Consider the following 23,476-nt stretch of genomic DNA (forward strand, 5'->3'; position numbering starts at 1 on the left):
ATATATATATATATATATATATATATATATATATATATATATATATATATATATATATATATATATATATATATATATATATATATATATATATATATATATATATATATATATATATATATATATATAAAGATGGGGCAATGCTGGCGCTGTTGATAGTTGTGCCCATCAGGCAGGCATGGTGTCAGCCTGTACCCTGTGACCCTTGCAGGCCTGTATTCTGCACAGGTGCACAGGTCACTAAGGAGGTCGGTACTTGCTGTCAGGTGTCACAATGGAGCCGTTCATCTCAGGGATTGTTAGTTATGCCATTTCCTAATACAGAGGGAATTTCACAGGAGGGGGTGCAGAGATGAAGGCAGGCGGCAGAGGAGGAAGGGGTGGTCCACTTCACATGTCCCGGGCCGGTACCGGCCAGATCATAGCGCCTGTGGAACAGTGGGATTTGCACTCGCTTGCTATCAGCTCACTGCTGTGAGGCTCGGGCCCAGCTCAGTGCTCAGAGCGGAGACTGCGGCCTGCGCCTCTCCGTGCTGTCTCCCTCTCTCCTTCCCTCCCTCCCCCGCTTATTGTTGCGCAGTCGGAAATATGACTCACCTGACAGACAAGAAGAAGCAGCAGCGGTGCTGGAGAGAAAAGGCGGCTGTCTCTCAGGCGGTGGTGGTGATGAGCAGCAGTGTCTTTCTGCCTCGAACAGACTGTCTCATCATTCTCCTTCCCCCCAACCACCACGGGGGACACGAAAGGAGCAGAACACAGGCAGCGGCTGGGGCGAATGAAGGACAGGGAGAAGGGTTTATGAATGAGATGTCACTAAGGGGGGGAGAGAATGCTGGGGAGAGTCAGCCTAGTACAGAGCTCGTAACACCCACCTCTTGCTGTTGCTTTTACGTCCAATAGCTGGTATATAAAAACGTAGTAGTTACAGTACAGACCAAAAGTTTGGACACACCTTCTCATTTAAAGCTCATCAATAGAATGCCAAGAGTGTGCAAAGCAGTCATCAAAGCAAAAGGTGGCTGCTTTGAAGAACCTAGAATATAAGACATTTTCAGTTGTTTCACACTTTTTTGTTAAGTATATAATTCCACATGTGTTAATTCATAGTTTTGATGCCTTCAGTGTGAATGTACAATTTTCATAGTCAAGAAAATACAGAAAAATCTTTAAATGAGAAGGTGTGTCCAAACGTTTGGTCTGTACTGTATATAAAAACATGCGTGTATTCAAATGCAATGTTGTGTCAAAATTTCAAAGAAATCGGTGAAGAACTTTCAGACATTTAAGATTTTGAACAAACTAACATTTACATTTTTATTTATATAGATTTATTGGAGGAATAGCACATTGCATAATTCTAAAAAAACTATGCTGCTAATGTTTTTTATTTCTTTTTTATGATGTATGTAAGTATTTACCGAAAGGTCTGAACTCACTGACATGGTTTCTTATTTTTGTCATTGAAATGTTTTAGAACTTTAAACTGTTTTTAGTACTGCAAATTTTTGTAGATATACATGTAAGAAAGAACTTAAACAAGGCAAACCTACTCTTTCAACTGTTTTCACAATTACACAAAAGTCTAAATAATTTTTTGCATTTTTTGTAATATAGTGGTATACAGTTGTGATCAAAAGTTTATATACCCCGGCAGAATTTTTGTTTTTTTGGCCTTGTTTCAGAGAATATGAATGATGGCAAAAAAAAACTTTTCTCCACTCATGGTTATTGGTTAGGTGAAGCTATTTACTGTCAAACTACTGTGTTTTTCTTTTTCTAAATCTTAATGACAACCAAAAACATCCAAATGACCCTGATCAAAAGTTCACATATCCCAGTTCTTAATACCGTGTATTGCCCCCTCTAACATCAATGACAGCTTGAAGTCTTTTGTGGTAGTTGTGGATGAGGTTCTTTATTTTCTCAGATGGTAAAGCTGCCCATTCTTCTTGGCAAATAGCCTCCAGTTCCTGTAAATTCCTGGGCTGTCTAGCATGAACTGCGCGCTTGAGATCTCCCCAGAGTGGCTCAATGATATTGAGTTCTGTAGACTGAGATGGCCACGACAGAACCTTCACTTTGTTCCGCTGTAGCCAATGACAGGTCGACTTGGCCTTATGTTTTGGATCATTGTCATGTTAGAATATCCAAGTAAGTCCCATGCGCAGCTTCCAGGCTGATGAGTGCAAATTTGCCTCCAAACGTGCTGCATTCATCTTTCCTTCAACTATTACCAAGTTTCCTGTGCCTTTGTAGCTCTCACATCCCCAAAACATCAGCGATCCACTTCCGTGCTTTACCGTAAGAAAGGTGTTCCTTTCATCATAGGCCTTGTTGACCTCTCTCCAAATGTAACGTTTATGGTTGTGGCCAAAAAGTTCAATTTTGGTCTCATCACTCCAAATTACCTTTTCCCAGAATTTTGAGGCTTGTCTCTGTGCTGTTTGGCATATTGTAGGCGAGATACTTTGTGGAATTTGCGCAGTAATGGCTTTCTTCTGGCGACTCGACCATCAGCCCATTTTTCTTCAAGTGCCTCCTTATTGTGCATCTTGAAACAGCCACACCGCTAGTTTTCAGAGAGTCCTGAATTTCAGCTGATGTTATTTGTGGGTTTTTCTTTGCATCCCGAACAATAATTTTCCTGGCTGTTTTGGCCAAATTTTTGTTGGTCTACCTGACCGTGGTTTGGTTTTTACAGAGCCCCTGATTTTCCATTTGGTAATCACAGTTTAAAAGATACTGACTAGCATTATCAATTCCTTGGATATCTTTTTGTATCCCTTTCCTGTGTTATACAGTTCAACTACTTTTTCCCATAGATCCGTTGGCATTTCTTTTGCTTTCCCCATGACTCACAATCCAGAAGCGTCAGTGGCTGGATGAAAAATGCAAGAATCTGACTGAATCCCAGAAACTCACTCAGCTTTTATGCCCATAAACTGATTACAAGCAAACAGGTCACAGTTGAGAATGTTACCTTTAGTAGCCATTCAAACCCATTTGTGTCAAATTCTGAGCTTATCTGGCCAAAATCACCAGGGTATGTGAACTTTTGATCAGGGTCATTTGGATGTTTTTGGTTGTCATTAAGATTTAAAAAGAGAAAACACAGTAGTTTAGCAATAAATGGCTTCACCCAACCAATAACCATGAGTGGAGAAACCTTTTTTTTTTTTTTTTTTTCATATTCTCTGAAACAAGGCCAAGAAAGCAAAAAATTCTGCTGGGGTATGTAAACGTTTGTAAGTGATATAAGTTCTATGTTTCTTTAGAACTGCTTAGCAGAACACCAAAATCTTAAAAGGTTAGTCAAACCTTAACCTGCAAGTCTGCAGTCACTCTGTGACTTCAGACTTATAAAGCCTCGCATTGGGCGCTCTGTGAGGATTTTCCAATAACTTGTGACCATAAGAATGCGATATGCATATCTCCAGCCATTTTCCGACTTAACACTTGCATTGAGCAAGGCCGTGCCCATCTAGTAGGAAATTGGCCTTGAAAAATCATATTCAGACACATGACCTCCTGCTGCCACTACCAGAGAATCGTCACAGCGCACAGTGAGTGAAATATGAGGATTCACAAGTCTGCAGTCACATAGAATGAATGCAGACATGTTGGTTAAGAACAGACAGCCTCTTTAACTATATTTGGAAAATTTACAATGTTGATACAAAAAAATATTAGATTCACTGTAGATGCATTAACATTTAGCTCACTATATATTTATTTTTTATTATATTTTTATTTTTTAGATGCCATTGCTAGAAAAAAAACTTCAAATTGAGCTCTCTCTTACTTCAAGAGTCATCGCTTGCCGTTTTCCTTTTCCAAATTGGATACCAGACCACATTTCTGGACATGGAATAGACACTGTATGGGTTTATGACATGAAGATATTGAATGAAAGCAGTATTACAGGATCGTTGAACAAAACCATGGAAGAACCGAACAAATAGACACACTATTGTTTTAAAGGGAAACTGTCAGTATGATGTCACACCCCAAACTGTTTGTATGTGCATGTTGCTTTCTCAAAGACAAGTCCCACAATACCTTTACATGTTGCTGAGATGTCGGCAACAAGCTAAGTGATAAGCTATAGATCAGTGGCGTTCGGATTGTTGGAACCTTTATTGAGCCGGGCTCTGGGCCCTATTATTCTTGTTAAAATAGAGTGCATAAAGGGGCATGTCCGGAGGCTGAGCTCCCTGTACAGCAATCTAAAATCCACTTAATCCGAGGGTTTTGAACCCCCATCCATGACTCCGAACACTGCTAATGGGTTCATAAAAGAGTGACTCTCACCAGTCTTGCTCCTCAGGACTCTAGGCCACTGCCGCGATTTGCGGCCTACCGGATAACCCGGAGCCCACTGTGGGGCCCGAGGCCCTGACACACGGAGTGAACGGACGCACACCTGACTCACAGCTGCGGGTGCTCCCATTGGAGTGTTCTGGTCGGTCTGGGATCCATGAGTGTGGCGCTGTGGACAGAAGACCTGTGGATGCCTCTGGCCTCTCTTCCCATGACACCGGACTCCAGTCAGGCGTGTGGCACCTACCTGTCCTAGTTCCTGAAGCGACGGGCCCTGGATCCTGTTCAGTGAGGATCCATAATCTGTCGTCACTGCTGCCACTGACGCCATACGGATGCAAGTGAAGTGGTCGGTGTCCGGGATCAGGGTGTTGCGTGCAGGGTGAGTGTTGCTGGCGGGCCCGCTTGCTAAGGGCTGATGTAGTCACCATCTTGAATAGGAGACAGCACACGCAAGAGAGCCTACTGAAGTTCATCTCCAGAGAGCCTTATTGGAACATCTGTACCTTGTCCCTACACTACCTCCGGGCCCCAAATTCATATAGACACTGTCTAATTAAGAGGAAACAAAGAGCTGGACATAAGATCATTAATGGGAGAGAATGTATTAGCCCCCCCTCCTATCACTTACTCCTCTCACAGCAGGATTTTATTTACACTGTGAACACAGGATTGCCCTCCCCCTCTATTGCCTAAAAACAATTATTATTAAAAGAAAAAAAGGTGAAAAAAAAGGAGGTGAATATCCATCTTAGTTGCAGAAGTTTATCTCTTGTTCTTGGGCACCATCTAGTGGACATTTAAGAACTTGCAGTTCAAACAAAAAAAAAGAAAGACACTAGATTGTATGCCAAAAAGTATTATTAATTCTGAATGTCATCTTGTGGACTGTAAAGAAATTGCAATACGAGAGAAAGTAAAAGTATATGCAAATAAGAAATATAGTCAAAACAAAAGTGATAAAAGCAACCACTTTTATGAAATAATCCTGCAAGCCATCATTATATTGATCTAGACAATGCCACTAAAAGGTATACCTGGACAATAGACACTGCTTTGTGTAACTTTTCTCACTCTAAACATGAGACAAAACAGCGACAAATTATGAATCTGTGAGTCTTCTGGTTCAAGCGCTGACCATGTGAACCTTGATATACCGCTTATGCTCTCCCCCCGTCCATTTCATTCAGCATCCTGACTCTCAATTTTTACACGCTCCTAGTTTTTGAAGCTGACACCGAACTAACGACATCCTCTACAGAATAAAACTTGCTTATATGCACCATTATCTCCTACGTAGCGGGCAAAAACAGCCGATCTCTTCCCGCCGCATCGACTCTGGCCCCCCAAGATGGTTCCTAAACTTAATCAAAATGAGCAACTCTCCCAAACACAAGGGAGGGGGGAGTGAGGCATTAGCCTCAAACTACCCCTTTCCTCTATTTAAAAAATGGGAGAGACACAAATGAACCCTTCCGATCTAGCAGCTGAGGTCACGACTAAATTGCTACCTGAAATTAAAACTATAATCCAATCTACGCTTAACTCTGCCCTGAAAAATCTACAAGATAGGCAGGATGAACAAGCCGAACAGCTGACTGAATTAGAAACTCGTATATCTACCATAGAGGACAACTTAAAAGATGACCACAGCAGAATGACAGCTATTGCTCCCGAAAACCTGATTTTGAGGGACCATATAGATGACTTAGAAAACTGTTCCTGTAGAAGCAATTTACGTCTAGTGGGGCTACCTGAGTCATACCTTTAGAATACCCTGAAATCACTTTGTGAAAATGACGTTCCAAGCGCTCTAAAATTACCAGAGGCTAAAAGGGTAGAGAGAGTACACCGGATTGGCCCTCCACTTTCCACCTCCACAAACCAGGATGCATCCAGACCACGTCAGATCATCGTGAAAATCCTGGATTTCAATGACCAGGATGCATCCAGACCACATCAGGTCATCGTGAAAATCCTGGATTTCAATGACCAGGATGCATCCAGACCACGTCAGGTCATCGTGAAAATCATGGATTTCAATGATCAAGCAGACATCATACGGGCATATAAACAGCTAAACCACCCACTGATCATCCAAGGTCATAAAATCTTGCTTTTTGAAGACACTTCCATGGAGGTAACCAGAAAACGCAAGACTATCAGGCTCGATAAAGAAAAAATACGCTTTCAGCTCTGATTCCCTGCCACCTTACGATTGAAAGATTCAGATGGATCCTTCCGGGAATTTATTTCACCTCACAAGGCGGAGGTCTTTGTCTCTTGGGCACAGCAAATTGTTAACAATCTAAAATTACCCTCACAGACGGACAACTGGTCCCGCTACCCACAGACCCCAGAAAGTTCTACGAACTGGGCGGGCAAAGGAGAACCGAAAACTTATAAGAATGCAACAAGTAAGGTTAAATAAGAAGTGATTTCCTTTCCTTTCCTTGAATAAATGCTGATGTAGACTGTTTTATTTGTCATATGAATAGCGGAACTTTCACCCCCCTTCATCTCCGATTTCTTGGGACCTTGTTGACATATTTACATTTGTTGGGGGTGGGGGGGTGAGGGTGAGTTGAAAACATTGACAAAGAAAATAAATATAACATAATGGAAGGGACTACATTACTGTTATTTTGCATACACATGGTCGGGCAGTAATAAAGCCCAGCAAAAGGTCCTTCCCGGTGAGTCGAGACAAAATGTTCCCGCTCTTGCTTGGACTAACATGTTGTGTTATATATGTTACTTACTGTTTAAGTTTAGTATACAAAGTTGAATTCTGTGTTAGTTTTCTTTTATGTAATCTAACTACATGCCATCATCGCCCTACAAATTGTCTCTCCAGTTATGTTTATGTGCTTTAACTCTGAATATGACTATTGTGACCTGGAATGTTAAAGGACTGAGATCTCCCCAAAAACAAATGAAAATCTTCAGGCATTTAAAACGCTTAAAACCTGACATAGCCCTCCTACAGGAGACACACCTTCCAGAGGCTGATTTCCTCAGGATGAAGAAATTATGGGTGGGCTGTGTTTATGGTTCCTCTTCAGTGGACAGAAAGGCTGGGGTCCTAATCCTAATTAATAAACATTACACACATCAAATCATCAGCCAACAAACCGACAGTGAGGGTAGACTGGCCCACCTAATAATATCTATGCCGGAGGGAGTTTTCTCTATCTAGAATATATATGCCCCCAATGTAGGGAGCAAATCCTTTTTTAAACAACTGGAGACTAGACTCCTACTAGACTCTAACCCTAATAAAATAGTGGGAGGCAACTTCAACTCGGTGGCCTCAGTTCCTGAGGATAGGAAAGATATCACGGGTGCTCCTCAAACAATAACCATTCATGACAAAGCGCTTTTGCCCCTTATGTCCGCATGTCAATTGACGGATTCCTGGAGACTTCTCAACCCTACCAATAGAGAATATACTCACTTTTCACATGCAAATGACTCGTGGTCCCAGATCGACGATATATTTGTCTCCCCCCTCTATGGTATCCAAATTAATTACGGTACGCATTGATGACAGTTATTTAAAATCATGTGTCAGTAACTATAGAGTTATCCACAACCTTCCCCCGGTGATCTGACTTTCTTTTAAGATTTCCTAACTACTTTTGTAAAGATGAATCGTTCATCTTCTCTCTCAAACTATGGTGGCAAGAGATCATCTCTGACAACTCTGTGCACCAGGATGACCCTATGCTATTATGGGAGATGGTGAAGGCGGTACTTTGGGGGAAGATTCTAGCATATACATTTTCTCATAAAAGAAAAGTAAGTAATTAAATATAGTGAACTCTACTGAATTAAAACAGGCCTTTACCAAATTCTTACTTAATCCATCCCTCGTGAATAAAGAACAGTGGTCACAAAAACAAAGAATTTAATCTCTATGCAGATTTAAGGGAAAAATTCTATCTTTCTAAATCAGTAACTTAATTCTATAGATTTTCAAATAAGCCAGGATGATGTTGGCTAATTTAGCGAAAGGAATGAGAAAATCACAAGGAATATTCCAGCTAAAAAACTCCAAGGGAGAGATTCACACCAATCCTAAAACAATAAATGAGATCTTAGGTTCTTTTTATAAAGACTTTTGCAAAAACCCTAAACAATACCCCTCCTCCACAGTTATACTTCTGGACAAGGTTAAGTTGCCCACCTTCTCAGAGGAACAAAAATACATGTTGAATAAACCTATATCTGCAGAAGACGTCACCAATACAATTAAAAACTTGAAACTAAACAAAGCCCCCGGCCCTGATGGCTATATTAACGAATTCTTTAAATCGATGGTGGTGGAAGTCTCCCCAATGTTGAAGTGGACCTTTAATAAAATATCTCAAGGTTATCCCATTTTTCCCTCCGCAAACATGACCTACATTAAACTACTATTAAAGCCGGATAAAGACCCTTTATCCTCCAGTTCTTATAGGCCAATTTCTCTAATAAATTCGGATATCAAAATAATGGCCGATAGACTGGCCTCCATATTGCCTAACCTGATATCTCCCGCTCAAGCGGGTTTTATTAAGGGCCGCTCGGCTACTTTGAATATCAGAAAAGTATTCTTAGTTGTAGATAAAATCCACACCTCATCTGACTTAAAAAATTACCCAGCAAACATCTCATTAGACGCGGAAAAGGCCTTTGATAACATAAATTGGGAATGGCTGTATAAGGTACTAACAAAAATGTCACTAACAGGCCTCTTCTATAGCTACATACTTAATTTATACACCTCTCCAAAGGCCCAGGTTTACACTCCAGGTTTTTTGTCCACTCCCTTTCCCCTCGAAAATGAAACGAGAAAAGGCTGTCCACTGTCCCCTTTTCAATTTAGCTCTGGAGCCCTTAGTCCGCATATTTTCAGATCCATTTACTTTTTTAGGCATCCAGTTCACAAAGAGGTCATTCCAGGCAGCTGTTTTTTGCTGACAACATTATTTGTTTGATCCCATTCATCATTTGCCTAAGGTTCTCGACCTACTTAAAAGCTTCGGCACTTACTCCGGCTTTAAATTATATGTCAAAAAATGCGAAAAACTCCCCCTAACCGTGAGGGGAAAAAAATTATTTCCGAGTGGATTTTTCGGTGGCATAACGTTAGCTATTATTTATTTATATAGCGCCATTGATTCCATGGTGCTGTACATAAGGAGGGGTTACATACCAAGTACAGATATTACTTACAGTAAACAAACTAACAATGATAGACTGGTACAGAGGGAAGAGGACCCTGCCCTTGCAGGCTTACATTTCTACAGGAATGGGGAAGGAGACAGTAGGTTAGGGGTTGTGGTAGCTCCAGTGTTGTTGAGGAGGCAGTGTGGTCATTGCAGGCTGTAAGCTTGTTTGAAGAGATAGGTTTTCAGGTTCCGTCTGAAGGATCCAAATGTGGAGGCTAAATGGACGTGTTAGCTTCCTCATATATTACATACTTGGGTATCAAGATAGGTCGCTCGCCCTTGTCTCTATACACTCTAAACTATCCCCCCCTTATTAAGAAAATTATTAATCAACTAAAGGCCTGGCAAGATCTACCCTTATCCTTTATGGGTAGGGCACACTTAGTAAAGATGATGAGTACAGCTAAGCTCATGTATCAATTACAAACCTTACCATTACTCTTAAAACACTCAGACGTTACTATACTTAATAGAGTTTTTACTCATTTTATCTAGAAGGGAAAACGTCCTAGAATTAGTATGAATAAACTGATAGCCTCCAACGAAGAGGGAGGCATTAACTTTCCATGTAAAAGAAAATATAACCTAAAATGCCTTTTTCGCTGTATAATAGATTGGCTCCATAAAAGACATACATACACAGATTACTCGATAGATTCTGACTATGCATCCCCCTATAACTTAGCAGCTCTCCTACAGTGATCTTTAGGGATACTGTACTATCTCTACATGGAAAGCAGTCAGTAAAAAATTTGGCCTTTCATTCAGAATCTCAAAACACCTACTGTTGTGGCACAGCCCAGAATTCCCCCAAGGCAGTGAGAATAAATTCTTTATAAAATGGCAACAAGCTGGTGTTGTGAACATATCTCATCTTCTATGGCTAACATTTGCAGAAATTTCTTGGAAAATATGAACTACCCCCACAGGACTATTTCCAGTATGAACAGATCAAACTCTCCGTCATGGCGAACTTAAAGGGAACCTGTCACGTCCCAGTTGCTATGTACATTGCCCCCATTGCTTTGTTAGTGATGCAATGTGAGGCTTCTGGCATTAGTGTACATGCATTTTATGTATCTCTCTGTACCTCTATTCCTTCTTACTTTATTGACTGTTCTAACCCCACCCCCAATTTCTTTATTTGTGCCCAGGTCACTATCTGCACTAGCTTCCCCACCTATAAAATGAATACTCCCCCCCCCCCCTCCCCCCATCCCTAGTTTAAACACTCCTCCAACCTTCTAGCCATTTTCTCACCCAGCACAGCTGCACCCTCCCCATTGAGGTGCAGCCGGTCCCTAGCGTAGAGTCTGTAGCCAACTCTGAAGTCGGCCCAGTTCTCCAGGAACCCAAATCCCTCCTTCCTACACCAGTTCTTGAGCCACTTATTTATCTCCCTAATCTCCCGTTGCCTCTCTGGCGTGGCACGTGGTACAGGTAGTATTTCCGAGAATACCATCTTGGAGGTCCTTGCTTTAAGCTTGCAGCCTAATTCCCTGAAATCATCTTTAAGGACCTTCCACCTACCTCTAACTTCGTCATTTGTGCCAATGTGCACCATGACCGCTGGGTCCTCACTAGCCCCTCCTAGTAATCTGTCAACCTGATCAGCGATGTGCCGGACTCGAGCGCCAGGTAGGCAGCACACTGTTCGACGATCACTGACACTCCTCCGGCTTTCAAGCAATATCTACACTATACGATGAAACCTAACCTTGTGGAAACACACCCAGATACATTTTTTCCAGTACTGGAAGCAACAATTTGAAGATGTGGATATCCCCGAGAAGATTAGAACGGGTTAGGGGTTATTCAGGAAACGTATTATAAATGAATCATGGAGAGAAGCCCAGTTCAAAATCATGCATGGTGCGATATACACCTTTAATTTATCAAAAAAAGACCCACTTTCTAATAGACTAATTGCTTGCCCCAATGCCAACATCCACACTCTGACCTCCTACACGGCCTTTGGTCCTGTCCTGCATCGGTTTCCTATTGGGACCAGGTAGCTGACATAATTAACACCACATGGGGACCAGGATATGTCCTTTTGCCTTGTCTAACCCTGCTATATTTTTGGAGTAACATAAACAATCCTAACAAACTAATAGGAAGTTCCCTTGAGTTATTACATACCTGGCTTATATTAGCGAAAAAACAGCTCCTAAAGCCCCCCCCCCCCATTGCAGAACTGATAGCACAAATGAAGCATTTTATGGAGGTAGTACACGATTCCCTGTGTAATAAAAGCAAGCAGGCAAACTCCTTCTAAAAGAAACAGTTTATTATAAATTGCTGCTCAATAGGAGAAAAAAGGAAAATGACAGAACCCTTTACATTTACTGCTTTGGCATATATTAGAAGATCTCAAAAATAACTTGGGTCCTCTTCGTTTAACTTAAAATGAAGAACAGAAAGCTGAGGAGAGCAATCAATGGGCCAGGACCTCTGGCATAGATCTAAATGCATTAGTTATTCATGATGGCTTTAATAAGATATAAGACATAATGTAAACTAGTTTGTTTTGTTTTTTTACTTGATTATTAGTTAAAATTTTAAGAACGCTAGCTTTTATTTTGATCTATGAATAAAGATATATCTGTTATACCAATTAAATATGTGAATAGAGTTGTTACAGGGCCAGCCTGCGTATGGGCACTCTTACCTCTCAGATTTGATTTATTTTATGTATTTGTGTCATGGAACTTCAAATAAAAATGATGTTGCTAAAAAAAAAATTGAGTGCACAGGCTCCATTCTTTGTCTATTGGACTGTTGAGTGCTGTGCTTGGCTTTATTCCTATAGAAAATGAATAGAGAGGCAATCAAACATGCCTATTGACGCTCCATTCTAAGGGGGATACAAGTACCTCATTCTGCTGATTGGTGGGATTGGACTCCCAACGATAAATAACTTATCACCTATTAGCTGGATAGGTGATAACTTCTTTTTGAGGGACAACCCCTTTAAATGCCCAATCCTTTTGTGGTTTAGGGTAAACAAACCACAACCAGAGATATCTGGCAGCAGATTTTTCCCTTCTCCCCATCAAAAACAAGAAGTCGCTAACAGTAAAGTGGTTGCCTGGCCTCAGAAAAAATGCAGGCAGTCACACTGTGTTTGCAGACCACCACATCCTGTTAATGTGCAATGAGCACATGGTCATAATTCCCTTGTGCTCCTCAAATAGTTGGGCCGTCAAGTGACTGCATGAATCCTATTTGCATTTGTGGTCGTATGAGTAGTTTTTCTGTATACTGGTTGGCCATCAGCTTTATCGAAGTTTTTCATTTTGGCCCTCTGTCGGTTCGAGTTTGACATCCCTGCTCTAGATGCTGCTATCAAGAGCAGCTGCATCATTTACCGGAAAGTGAAAGGGAGGGGGGCTTCCTTTCACCCCTTCAGTTCCCAATTTGGTACAAATGTCTGATATGGCAAGGGAAGGTAAGTCATCCAGATATGCGAGGTACGTGTGCTTGGTTGGCAAAGCCATAAGCAGGGTCTAAGAGGCGTCTTGTTATTGTAACTCTGACAAAAGAAATACCTTCTAATGCATAACAGTAGACCAGTGGTCACACTGTAAAATTTTGATGTCCTATAATGGGACTACATAAAAGAGAAAAGTTAATAAGAAATACAAATATTTAAAAAAAAATTAAATGTAAAAATCAATAGAAAAAATGTTTCACCAATAAAAATGCATTTTTTATGAAAAAATCAAAAATGTATACATCTTGTCACATTTATAATGACCCAAACTTTAAGACTCAAATTGCAGTGGGCATAAAAATAAACCCCTTTACCCACGAGGGTGGTTTGCACGTTAATGACCAGGCCAATTTTTACAATTCTGACCACTGTCACTTTATGAGGTAATTACTCTGAAACGCTTCAACGGATTCCCCTGATTGAGATAGATTGTTTTTCATGACCTATTGTACTTCATGATTGTGGTAAAATTTCTTCAATATCACTTGCGTTTATTTGTGAAAAAAAAACAGAAATTTGGCGGAAATTTTAAAAATTTCACAATTTTCAAACTTTGAATTTTCATGCCCTTAAATCAGAGAGATATGTCACACAAAATAGTTAATAAATGACATTTCCAACATGTCTACTTTACATCAGCATTCCTTTTTTGTTAGGAAGTTATAAGGGTTAAAGGCTAACCAGCGATTTCTCATTTTTCCAACAAAATTTACAAAACCATTTTTTAGGGACCGCATCACATTTGAAGTGAGTTTGAGGGGCTTTTATGACAGAAAATACCCAAAAGTGATACCATTCTAAAAACTGCACCCCTCAAGGTGCTCAAAGCCACAATCAAGAAGTATATTAACCCTTCAGGTGCTTCACAGGAATTTTTGGAATGTGGAAGAAAAAAATGAACACAACTTTTTTCACAAAAATGTTAATTTAGACCCAATTTTTTTTATTTTTGCAAGGGTAACAGGAAAAAATGGACCCCAAAATTTGTTGCTACATTTTTCCTGAGCACGCCAATACCCCATATGTGGGGGTAAACCACTGTTTGGGCACAAGGCAGGGCTTGGAAGGGAAGGAGCGCCATTTGACTTTTTGAATGTAAAATTTGCTTGAATAATTAGCAGATGCCATGTTGCATTTGGAGAGCCCCTGAAGTGCCTAAACAGTGGACACCCCCCACAAGTGACACCATTTTGGAAACTAGACCCCTCAGGGAACTTATATGAATGCGTGGTGAGCACCCTGAGCCCCCAGGTGCTTCACAGAAGTTTATAACATGGAGCTGTGAAAATAAAAAAATAACTTTTTCCACAAAAATGATGTATTAGACCCAAACTTTTTATTTTCACAACGGTAAGAGGAGAAAATAAACCCCAAAAACTTTTTTGCAATTTCTTGTATGCCAATACCCCATATGTGGGGAAAATACACTGTTTGTGCGCACGGCAGGGTTCAGAAGGGATGAAGCACTGTGTGACTTTTTGAACGCAAAATTGGCTGAAATTGAGAGCAGATGCCATGTTGCGTTTGGAGAGCCCCTGATGCGCCTAAATATTGGAACCCCCCACAAATGACCCCATTTGGGAAGCTAGACCCTTCAAGGATTTTATCAAGGGGTATAGTGAACATTTTGAACCCAGAGGTACGACACAGAAATTGATAACATTAGGTCAATCATATTGAATAAGTTGTCATTTGTCTTGAGAGCGCAAGTGCTCGCTATTTTGAGTTTGCACCATGTATCTCAGGTGCTGGAGTGACATGCTCGAGTTCCCGCCCCGCATGTTTCACAGTTGTTAAACACCCCCCAAAAAAAAACACATCGCTCGTGCATGGCAGGAAATCTTCGCAAGGTTTGTTTGGCTGCAAAACATATGGGGAGGAGACTTGAGCATGTCACTCCAGCACCCGCGATGCTCGGTGCATACCCGAGCACCCGATGCAAAGTAAAGTAGCGAGCACTTGCGCTCAAGACTATTCGCCGTATCGTCATCATTTTTTTTCTTTACTTTTGAAAAAATCCTAACCCTAGCACAACCCTAACTAACCCTAGAACAACCCTAAGGCTATGTGCCCACAATGCAGAAATGCTCCGGATTTTTTCCTGAGCGTTTCTGCATCTCCCTGGCAGAAAAAACGCATGCGGATTGTACATGGGTTTTTCCTGCCTGGGACAAGCGGATATGAAGCGTTATAAATCCATGCAATGCTAGGGATTGGGGGGGAGGGTATTCATTTTATAGGTGGGGAAGATAGTGCAGATAGTGACCTGGGCACAAATAAAGAAATTGGGGGTGGGGTTAGAACAGTCAATAAAGTAAGAAGGAATAGAGGTACAGAGAGATACGTAAAATGCATGTACACTAATGCCAGAAGCCTCACCAACAAAATGGAGGAATTAGAATTAATTTTGTTGGAAAATAATTATGTCATGGTAGGGATATCTGAGACGTGGCTGGATGAGAGCCATGACTGGGCAGTTAATTTACAGGGCTATAGTCTGTTCAGAAATGACCGTACAAACAAGCGAGGGGGGGTGTGTTTATATGTAAAATCATCCTTAAAACCCGTCTTGAGGGAGGATATCTGTGAACCTAATGAAAATGTAGAGTCCCTGTGGGTGGAGATAAGGGGAGGGGGAAAAAATAATAAATTACTGATAGTGGTTTGTTATAAGTCTCCAAAAATAATGGAAGCAGCGGAGAATATCCTCGTAAAGCAAATAGATGAAGCAGCGACTCAAGGAGAAGTCATTATTATGGGAGACTTCAACTACCCTGAAATACATTGGGGGACAGAAAACTGTAGTTCAAGCAAAGGTAATAGGTTTTTGACAACTATGAGAGACAATTACCTTTCACAACTGGTTCAGGACCCAACAAGATTTCTTTCTTTCCTTCCTTGCAAGATAAAAAGCAGGCGCACGTTCAGATAAGAGTCTTAAAAAAGTCTAAAAACCATAATATTGTATGCAAAAGGAGCTGCTGAATACTTAAATCCATTTGTAACTTAGCCAATGATATATGATGTAATGACACCAATCCATATATATACAATGCTATGAAATGAAAACATTTCAAATAGAAGTTACTGCTAAGCTAAGATAACCCCTTAATGGTGGGTACATATATTAAAGTGCTGTAATGCAGGCTAATAGCACTACCCAATGCACATGATGGTGTATGTTAAAATATCGAGGTGCTAAGATAGGTAAATGTGTTTGGGGGCTGGTGTTTTTATATAAAACTATGGATTTATTTCATTGTATAAAATCTCCATAGAGTTCCAAAGAAATGAAGGTAGATACATGAGACCATGAGTAAATAAAAGATAATAGGAAAATAAACAACCGCAAGATAAGTAAATACCTGTGCGGGAGACAGCAGGAGCTTCCCAGCACTTTTTGGAGTTGGCTTACCTCGCGGTTGGTTTCATCTAGAAATAGGAAGTTTAAAAAGCAATGCTGATCAGTGGGCTTGACGCATGTGCATACACAGGAGGTCCCGAGCTCCTGCCCCTCCCCGTGCCACTTAAAACTTTACAACCATGTGATGCGGTGTTGGGGGAACGGAGGACTAGTGTTGAGCGAGCACTAAAATGCTCGGGTGCTCAAAGCTCGGGCCGAGCTCGCCGTGATACTCGGGTGCTCGACCCGAGCAACGAGCCCAATGTTAGTCTATGGGAGACCCGAGCATTTTTGCGGCGGCGCCCCCGGCAATCTTTTAAAAGCCTAACAAGTGCCCAAAACGATGGTGACAATGCTCAAATGACATGGGGACTGCATGGGGATCGCCCCAGGAAGCATTTCTGCCCCCCAGGTCACTGTTGTCAACAACGTGGTCAGAGGTATTAAGCCACTTTTACAGGCTCATAATAAAACGTTCAAAGACGAAAGTGAAACTTTTTTCCTGTGAAATATGTTAAGAAATTTCTTTTCCATGGTAAAGACTTGTGTATAAGGTAAAATAAATAACCAAAAACAAAAATACTCCTCCACACCTTGGGCTATGTTCACAAGTAGCATTTTTTATGCGTTTTTGCACTTTTGTATTGCTTTCAACCGTGACAAATGCATTCACCGGGAAATGTCATTTTAACATTTTACAACCTTATCTGGCCATGTGCTGTGTGACACATGCATACAGTGCTGAAAAGACATGGGGACAGCATGGGGAAGATCTCTGGAAGCATCTCTGACACCCAGGTCACTGCCTAAAAGTGTGCCCATCAGAAGTGATCCTTGCCGCATCAGAAGATGCAAACTTGCAACTATCCCCGTGCAAGTCCTTGTCCCAGGGCAGTGTTCAATTGTACCTCCCCCATTCCTTGCAATGCAAGCGCAAATATGCAGCCAACCAACCACCCACCCGCAGGCTGCAATACCATACTGTTAGCTTGCACTTGAAATGGGGCCTTTTCGTTTTGAGGAGGCCGAAGCTGGCCACTACCTCATGGCTGCTTTGGCAGCGAGGTATCCATATTCTGTCCCCAGCCGCCCCATGGCCGGGTGTCCACACACGGTCCCCAGCCGCCTGGGGGCGGCCGGGTGTCCATAAATGGTCCCCAGCCACCCCGATTTCTCCACGGAACATCCCCACAGACTTTTCTTAGCCTGGCCTACTTTAGCGCAGCATTGGATGAGTCCACCAGAGAACCAGACTCCTCTGGTGGGCCCTGGCTTTTTCCATCAGGGCAGTTGAGAGTGCCAAGGTGAGGAGCATGATAATGATGATAGAAGTTAGCATCTGCTTTGTTTTGTTGGAATGCAAGCGTAAGTGTGCAACCTGCCACCCACCCACCCCCAGACTGCAATACCATACTACTAGCTTGCTTGCACTTGAAATTGGGCCTTTTAGGCATGTGGAGGCAGACGCCGGCCACCATGTCATGGCTGCGTTGACGGCCCTTTTATCCGTATTCAGTCCCCAGCCGCCCAGCGGCCGGGTGTCCATACACGGTCACCAGCCGCCCCTATTTCTCCTGTTACCGACCCACACACTTTTCTTAGACTGGCCTGCTTTAGGGCAGCATTGCACGAGCCCACCAGAGAACCAGACTCCTCCGGTGGGCCCTGGCTTCTCCATCAGGGGAGTTGAGAGTGCCAAGGTGAGGAGCATGATGATGATAGAAGTTAGCATCTGCTTTGTTTTCTTGGAATGCAAGCACATGTATGTAGTAGTGGCTAGGCCTTAGGTGGTCAGCGTTTTGGCACATATCCTACCTCCTACGAGGATTGCTGGATGTTTTCCTGCTACTATCCCACTTCTATGACTCCTGTTAAAACAAAGCTTCAGGTGATAAATGATGGATGAGGTGGTGGCAAAGGAGAAAGAGCAGGAGGAACAGGGACCATTCACATCAATATCACGCCAGTCAACCACACATGTCTTGTTGGATGTTACTGTAACAAAAGGAGCGGTATTGCTACACAGTTATAGGGCATGCAGTGAGTGCAATGCCTACCAAACATTTCGAGGCACTTCAATGCCCCTTGGAAGTGACATGGAGGTCAGAGGGCCTTAACTAAACCGTTTTTTCCATTTATAGCAACTGGGTCTCCTGTACACTATTGGCCTAAGCAGTGAATGGAAGGCTTTCCAAAAATTATGAGGAACTGCAATGCCCCTAGAAACAGACGTGGATTACAGCGTACTAAAAACCTTCTACCCATTATTGGGGAGTGGGTCTCCGTTAGTTTTCGCCTTTGCATTGAAAAGCAAAAGCTGACTAAAATAAGGAGGAAATGCAATGCTTGTTGGAAGAGTCGTGGAGGTTAGAGGTAATTAAAAACAAAATTTCAATGCCCGTCGGAAGAGACGTGGAGGTCTCCGTAGCTTAACAAGACGGTTTTAATGCCCCTTGGAAAAGTGGTGGAGGTCGCAGTAGCTTAACAAGACGGTTTTTAATGCCCCTCAGAAGAGACGTGGAGGTCAGAGTGGTATAACAACACGTTTTTAATGCCCCTCAGAAGAGACGTGGAGGTCAGAGTGGTATAACAACACACTTTTAATGCCCCTCAGAAGAGACGTGGAGGTCCCAGTAGGATAACAGGACGCTTTTAATGCCCCTCGGAAAAGTGGTGGAGGTCGCAGTAGCTTAACAAGACGCTTTTAATGCCCCTTGGAAAAGTGGTGGAGGTCGCAGTAGCTTAACAAGACGGTTTTTAATGCCCCTCAGAAGAGACGTGGAGGTCAGAGTGGTATAACAAGACGGTTTTAATGCCCCTTGGAAGAGACGTGGAGGTCAGAGTGGTATAATAACATGCTTTTAATGCCCCTCAGAAGAGACGTGGAGGTCCCAGTAGCTTAACAAGACGCTTTTAATGCCCCTCAGAAAAGACGTGGAGGTCGCAATAGCTTAACACGACTGTTTTAATGCCCCTTACAAGAGCCCTACAGTACAGCATATTACAAACATTATTCCCATTATTGGGAAGTGGGTCTCCCATAGTCTTTGCTTATGCCTTCCAAGCAAAAGGTGCCAAAAATTAGGACGTAGGAACTTGCAATACCCTTACAAGAGCCATGCAGTACAGCATATTACAAACATTATTCCCATTATTGGGGAGTGGGTCTCCCATAGTATTTGCTTATGCCTTCCAAGCAAAAGCAGCAAAAAATTATGAGGAAATGCAATGCCCGTTCGAAGAGTTGTGGAGGTCCCAGTAGCTTAACAAGACCGTTTTACTGCCCCTCAGAAGAGACGTGGAGGTCAGAGTGGTATAACAAGACGGTTTTAATGCCCCTTGGAAGAGACGTGGAGGTCAGAGTGGTATAACAACACGCTTTTAATGCCCCTCAGAAGAGACGTGGAGGTCCCAGTAGCTTAACAAGACGCTTTTAATGCCCCTCAGAAGAGACATGGAGGTCGCAATAGCTTAGCAAGACTGTTTTAATGCCCCTTACAAGAGCCCTACAGTACAGCATATTACAAACATTATTCCCATGATTGGGGAGTGGGTCTCCCATAGTATTTGCTTATGCCTTTCATGTAAAAGCTGCCAAAAATTAGGATGGAGGAACTTGCAATGCCCCTTACAAGAGCCATGCAGTACAGCATATTACAAACATTATTCCCATGATTGGGCAGTGGGTCTCTCATAGTATTTGCTTATGCCTTCCAAGCTAAAGCTGCCAAAAATTATGAGGAAATGCAATGCCCGTTCGAAGAGTCGTGGAGGTCCCAGTAGCTTAACAAGACCTTTTTAATACCCCTCAGAAGAGACATGGAGGTCAGAGTGGTATAACAACACGCTTTTAATGCCCCTCAGAAGAGACGTGGAGGTCGCAGTAGCTTAACAAGACTCTTTTAATGCCCCTCAGAAGAGACGTGGAGGTCAGAGTGGTATAACAACACGCTTTTAATGCCCCTCAGAAGAGACGTGGAGGTCAGAGTGGTATAACAACACGCTTTTAATGCCCCTCAGAAGAGACATGGAGGTCAGTTTTATAACAACGCGCTTTTGATGCCCCTCAGAAGAGACGTGGAGGTCAGAGTGGTATAAAAAGACGGTTTTAATGCCCCTCAGAAGAGACGTGGGGGTCACAGTAGCTTAACAAGACGCTTTTAATGCCCCTCAGAAGAGACGTGGAGGTCAGAGTGGTATAACAAGACTCTTTTAATGCCCCTCAGAAGAGACGTGGAGGTCAGAGTGGTATAACAAGACGCTTTTAATGCCCCTCAGAAGAGACGTGGAGGTCAGAGTGGTATAACAAGACGCTTTTAATGCCCCTCAGAAGAGACTTGGAGGTCAGAGTGGTATAACAACATGCTTTTAATGCCCCTTGGAAGAGACGTGGAGGTCAGAGTGGTATAACAACACGCTTTTAATGCCCCTTGGAAGAGACGTGGAGGTCAGAGTGGTATAACAACACGTTTTTAATGCCCCTCAGAAGAGACGTGGAGGTCAGAGTGGTATAACAACACACTTTTAATGCCCCTCAGAAGAGACGTGGAGGTCCCAGTAGGATAACAGGACGCTTTTAATGCCCCTCGGAAAAGTGGTGGAGGTCGCAGTAGCTTAACAAGACGCTTTTAATGCCCCTTGGAAAAGTGGTGGAGGTCGCAGTAGCTTAACAAGACGGTTTTTAATGCCCCTCAGAAGAGACGTGGAGGTCAGAGTGGTATAACAAGACGGTTTTAATGCCCCTTGGAAGAGACGTGGAGGTCAGAGTGGTATAATAACATGCTTTTAATGCCCCTCAGAAGAGACGTGGAGGTCCCAGTAGCTTAACAAGACGCTTTTAATGCCCCTCAGAAAAGACGTGGAGGTCGCAATAGCTTAACACGACTGTTTTAATGCCCCTTACAAGAGCCCTACAGTACAGCATATTACAAACATTATTCCCATTATTGGGAAGTGGGTCTCCCATAGTCTTTGCTTATGCCTTCCAAGCAAAAGGTGCCAAAAATTAGGATGTAGGAACTTGCAATACCCTTACAAGAGCCATGCAGTACAGCATATTACAAACATTATTCCCATTATTGGGGAGTGGGTCTCCCATAGTATTTGCTTATGCCTTCCAAGCAAAAGCAGCAAAAAATTATGAGGAAATGCAATGCCCGTTCGAAGAGTTGTGGAGGTCCCAGTAGCTTAACAAGACCGTTTTACTGCCCCTCAGAAGAGACGTGGAGGTCAGAGTGGTATAACAAGACGGTTTTAATGCCCCTTGGAAGAGACGTGGAGGTCAGAGTGGTATAACAACACGCTTTTAATGCCCCTCAGAAGAGACGTGGAGGTCCCAGTAGCTTAACAAGACGCTTTTAATGCCCCTCAGAAGAGACATGGAGGTCGCAATAGCTTAGCAAGACTGTTTTAATGCCCCTTACAAGAGCCCTACAGTACAGCATATTACAAACATTATTCCCATGATTGGGGAGTGGGTCTCCCATAGTATTTGCTTATGCCTTTCATGTAAAAGCTGCCAAAAATTAGGATGGAGGAACTTGCAATGCCCCTTACAAGAGCCATGCAGTACAGCATATTACAAACATTATTCCCATGATTGGGCAGTGGGTCTCTCATAGTATTTGCTTATGCCTTCCAAGCTAAAGCTGCCAAAAATTATGAGGAAATGCAATGCCCGTTCGAAGAGTCGTGGAGGTCCCAGTAGCTTAACAAGACCTTTTTAATACCCCTCAGAAGAGACATGGAGGTCAGAGTGGTATAACAACACGCTTTTAATGCCCCTCAGAAGAGACGTGGAGGTCGCAGTAGCTTAACAAGACTCTTTTAATGCCCCTCAGAAGAGACGTGGAGGTCAGAGTGGTATAACAACACGCTTTTAATGCCCCTCAGAAGAGACGTGGAGGTCAGAGTGGTATAACAACACGCTTTTAATGCCCCTCAGAAGAGACATGGAGGTCAGTTTTATAACAACGCGCTTTTGATGCCCCTCAGAAGAGACGTGGAGGTCAGAGTGGTATAAAAAGACGGTTTTAATGCCCCTCAGAAGAGACGTGGGGGTCACAGTAGCTTAACAAGACGCTTTTAATGCCCCTCAGAAGAGACGTGGAGGTCAGAGTGGTATAACAAGACTCTTTTAATGCCCCTCAGAAGAGACGTGGAGGTCAGAGTGGTATAACAAGACGCTTTTAATGCCCCTCAGAAGAGACGTGGAGGTCAGAGTGGTATAACAAGACGCTTTTAATGCCCCTCAGAAGAGACTTGGAGGTCAGAGTGGTATAACAACATGCTTTTAATGCCCCTTGGAAGAGACGTGGAGGTCAGAGTGGTATAACAACACGCTTTTAATGCCCCTTGGAAGAGACGTGGAGGTCAGAGTGGTATAACAACACGTTTTTAATGCCCCTCAGAAGAGACGTGGAGGTCAGAGTGGTATAACAACACACTTTTAATGCCCCTCAGAAGAGACGTGGAGGTCCCAGTAGGATAACAGGACGCTTTTAATGCCCCTCGGAAAAGTGGTGGAGGTCGCAGTAGCTTAACAAGACGCTTTTAATGCCCCTCAGAAGAGACGTGGAGGTCCCAGTAGCTTAACAAGCCGCTTTTAATGCCCCTCGGAAAAGTGGTGGAGGTCGCAGTAGCTTAACAAGACTCTTTAATGCCCCTTACAAGAGCCATACAGTACAGCATCTTAAAAACTTTATTCCCATTATTGGGGAGTGGGTCTCCCATAGTCTTTGCTTATGACTTCCAAGCAAAAGCTGCCAAAAATTAGGACGGAGGAACTTGCAATGCCCCATACAAGAGCCATGCAGTACAGCATATTACAAACATTATTCCCATTATTGGGGAGTGGGTCTCCCACAGTGTTTGCTTATGCCTTCCAAGCAAAAGCTGACAAAAATAAGGACGGAGGAACTTTCACTAATGGCAACACGGACCACGGTCACCCTGGTGGTATAGTGGTGGTGGAGGCTGAGGATAAGGAGAAGAACATAAAATAGCCGAAATAAGGAAGCGTATACCCATGTGTGGCTGTGA

At 42.7% G+C, this 23,476-nt stretch overlaps 1 protein-coding gene across 8 annotated transcripts in view; it reads left to right on the forward strand.

Moving 5' to 3' along the window:
• Positions 1–23,476, forward strand: part of ATPSCKMT (ATP synthase c subunit lysine N-methyltransferase) — a 182,619-nt gene that overhangs the window by 112,402 nt on the left and 46,741 nt on the right. For 7 of the 8 annotated variants that reach the window (XM_073678361.1, XM_073678368.1, XM_073678364.1 and 4 more), the window contains one exon: positions 3,759–7,617. The exons of the other annotated variant lie outside the window; for it this stretch is intronic. In XM_073678361.1, coding sequence (XP_073534462.1) covers positions 3,759–3,962 — 204 coding nt within the window. In that variant the 3' untranslated portion in view covers positions 3,963–7,617. Of the gene's footprint in view, positions 1–3,758; positions 7,618–23,476 lie in introns of those variants that run through there. 8 annotated transcript variants of the gene reach the window in all.

This window comes from Phyllobates terribilis, unplaced genomic scaffold (genome assembly GCF_046119375.1).
Source record: "Phyllobates terribilis strain yellow unplaced genomic scaffold, ASM4611937v1 Scaffold_4__5_contigs__length_816908805, whole genome shotgun sequence".
In the NCBI taxonomy this organism is placed as follows: domain Eukaryota; kingdom Metazoa; phylum Chordata; class Amphibia; order Anura; family Dendrobatidae; genus Phyllobates; species Phyllobates terribilis.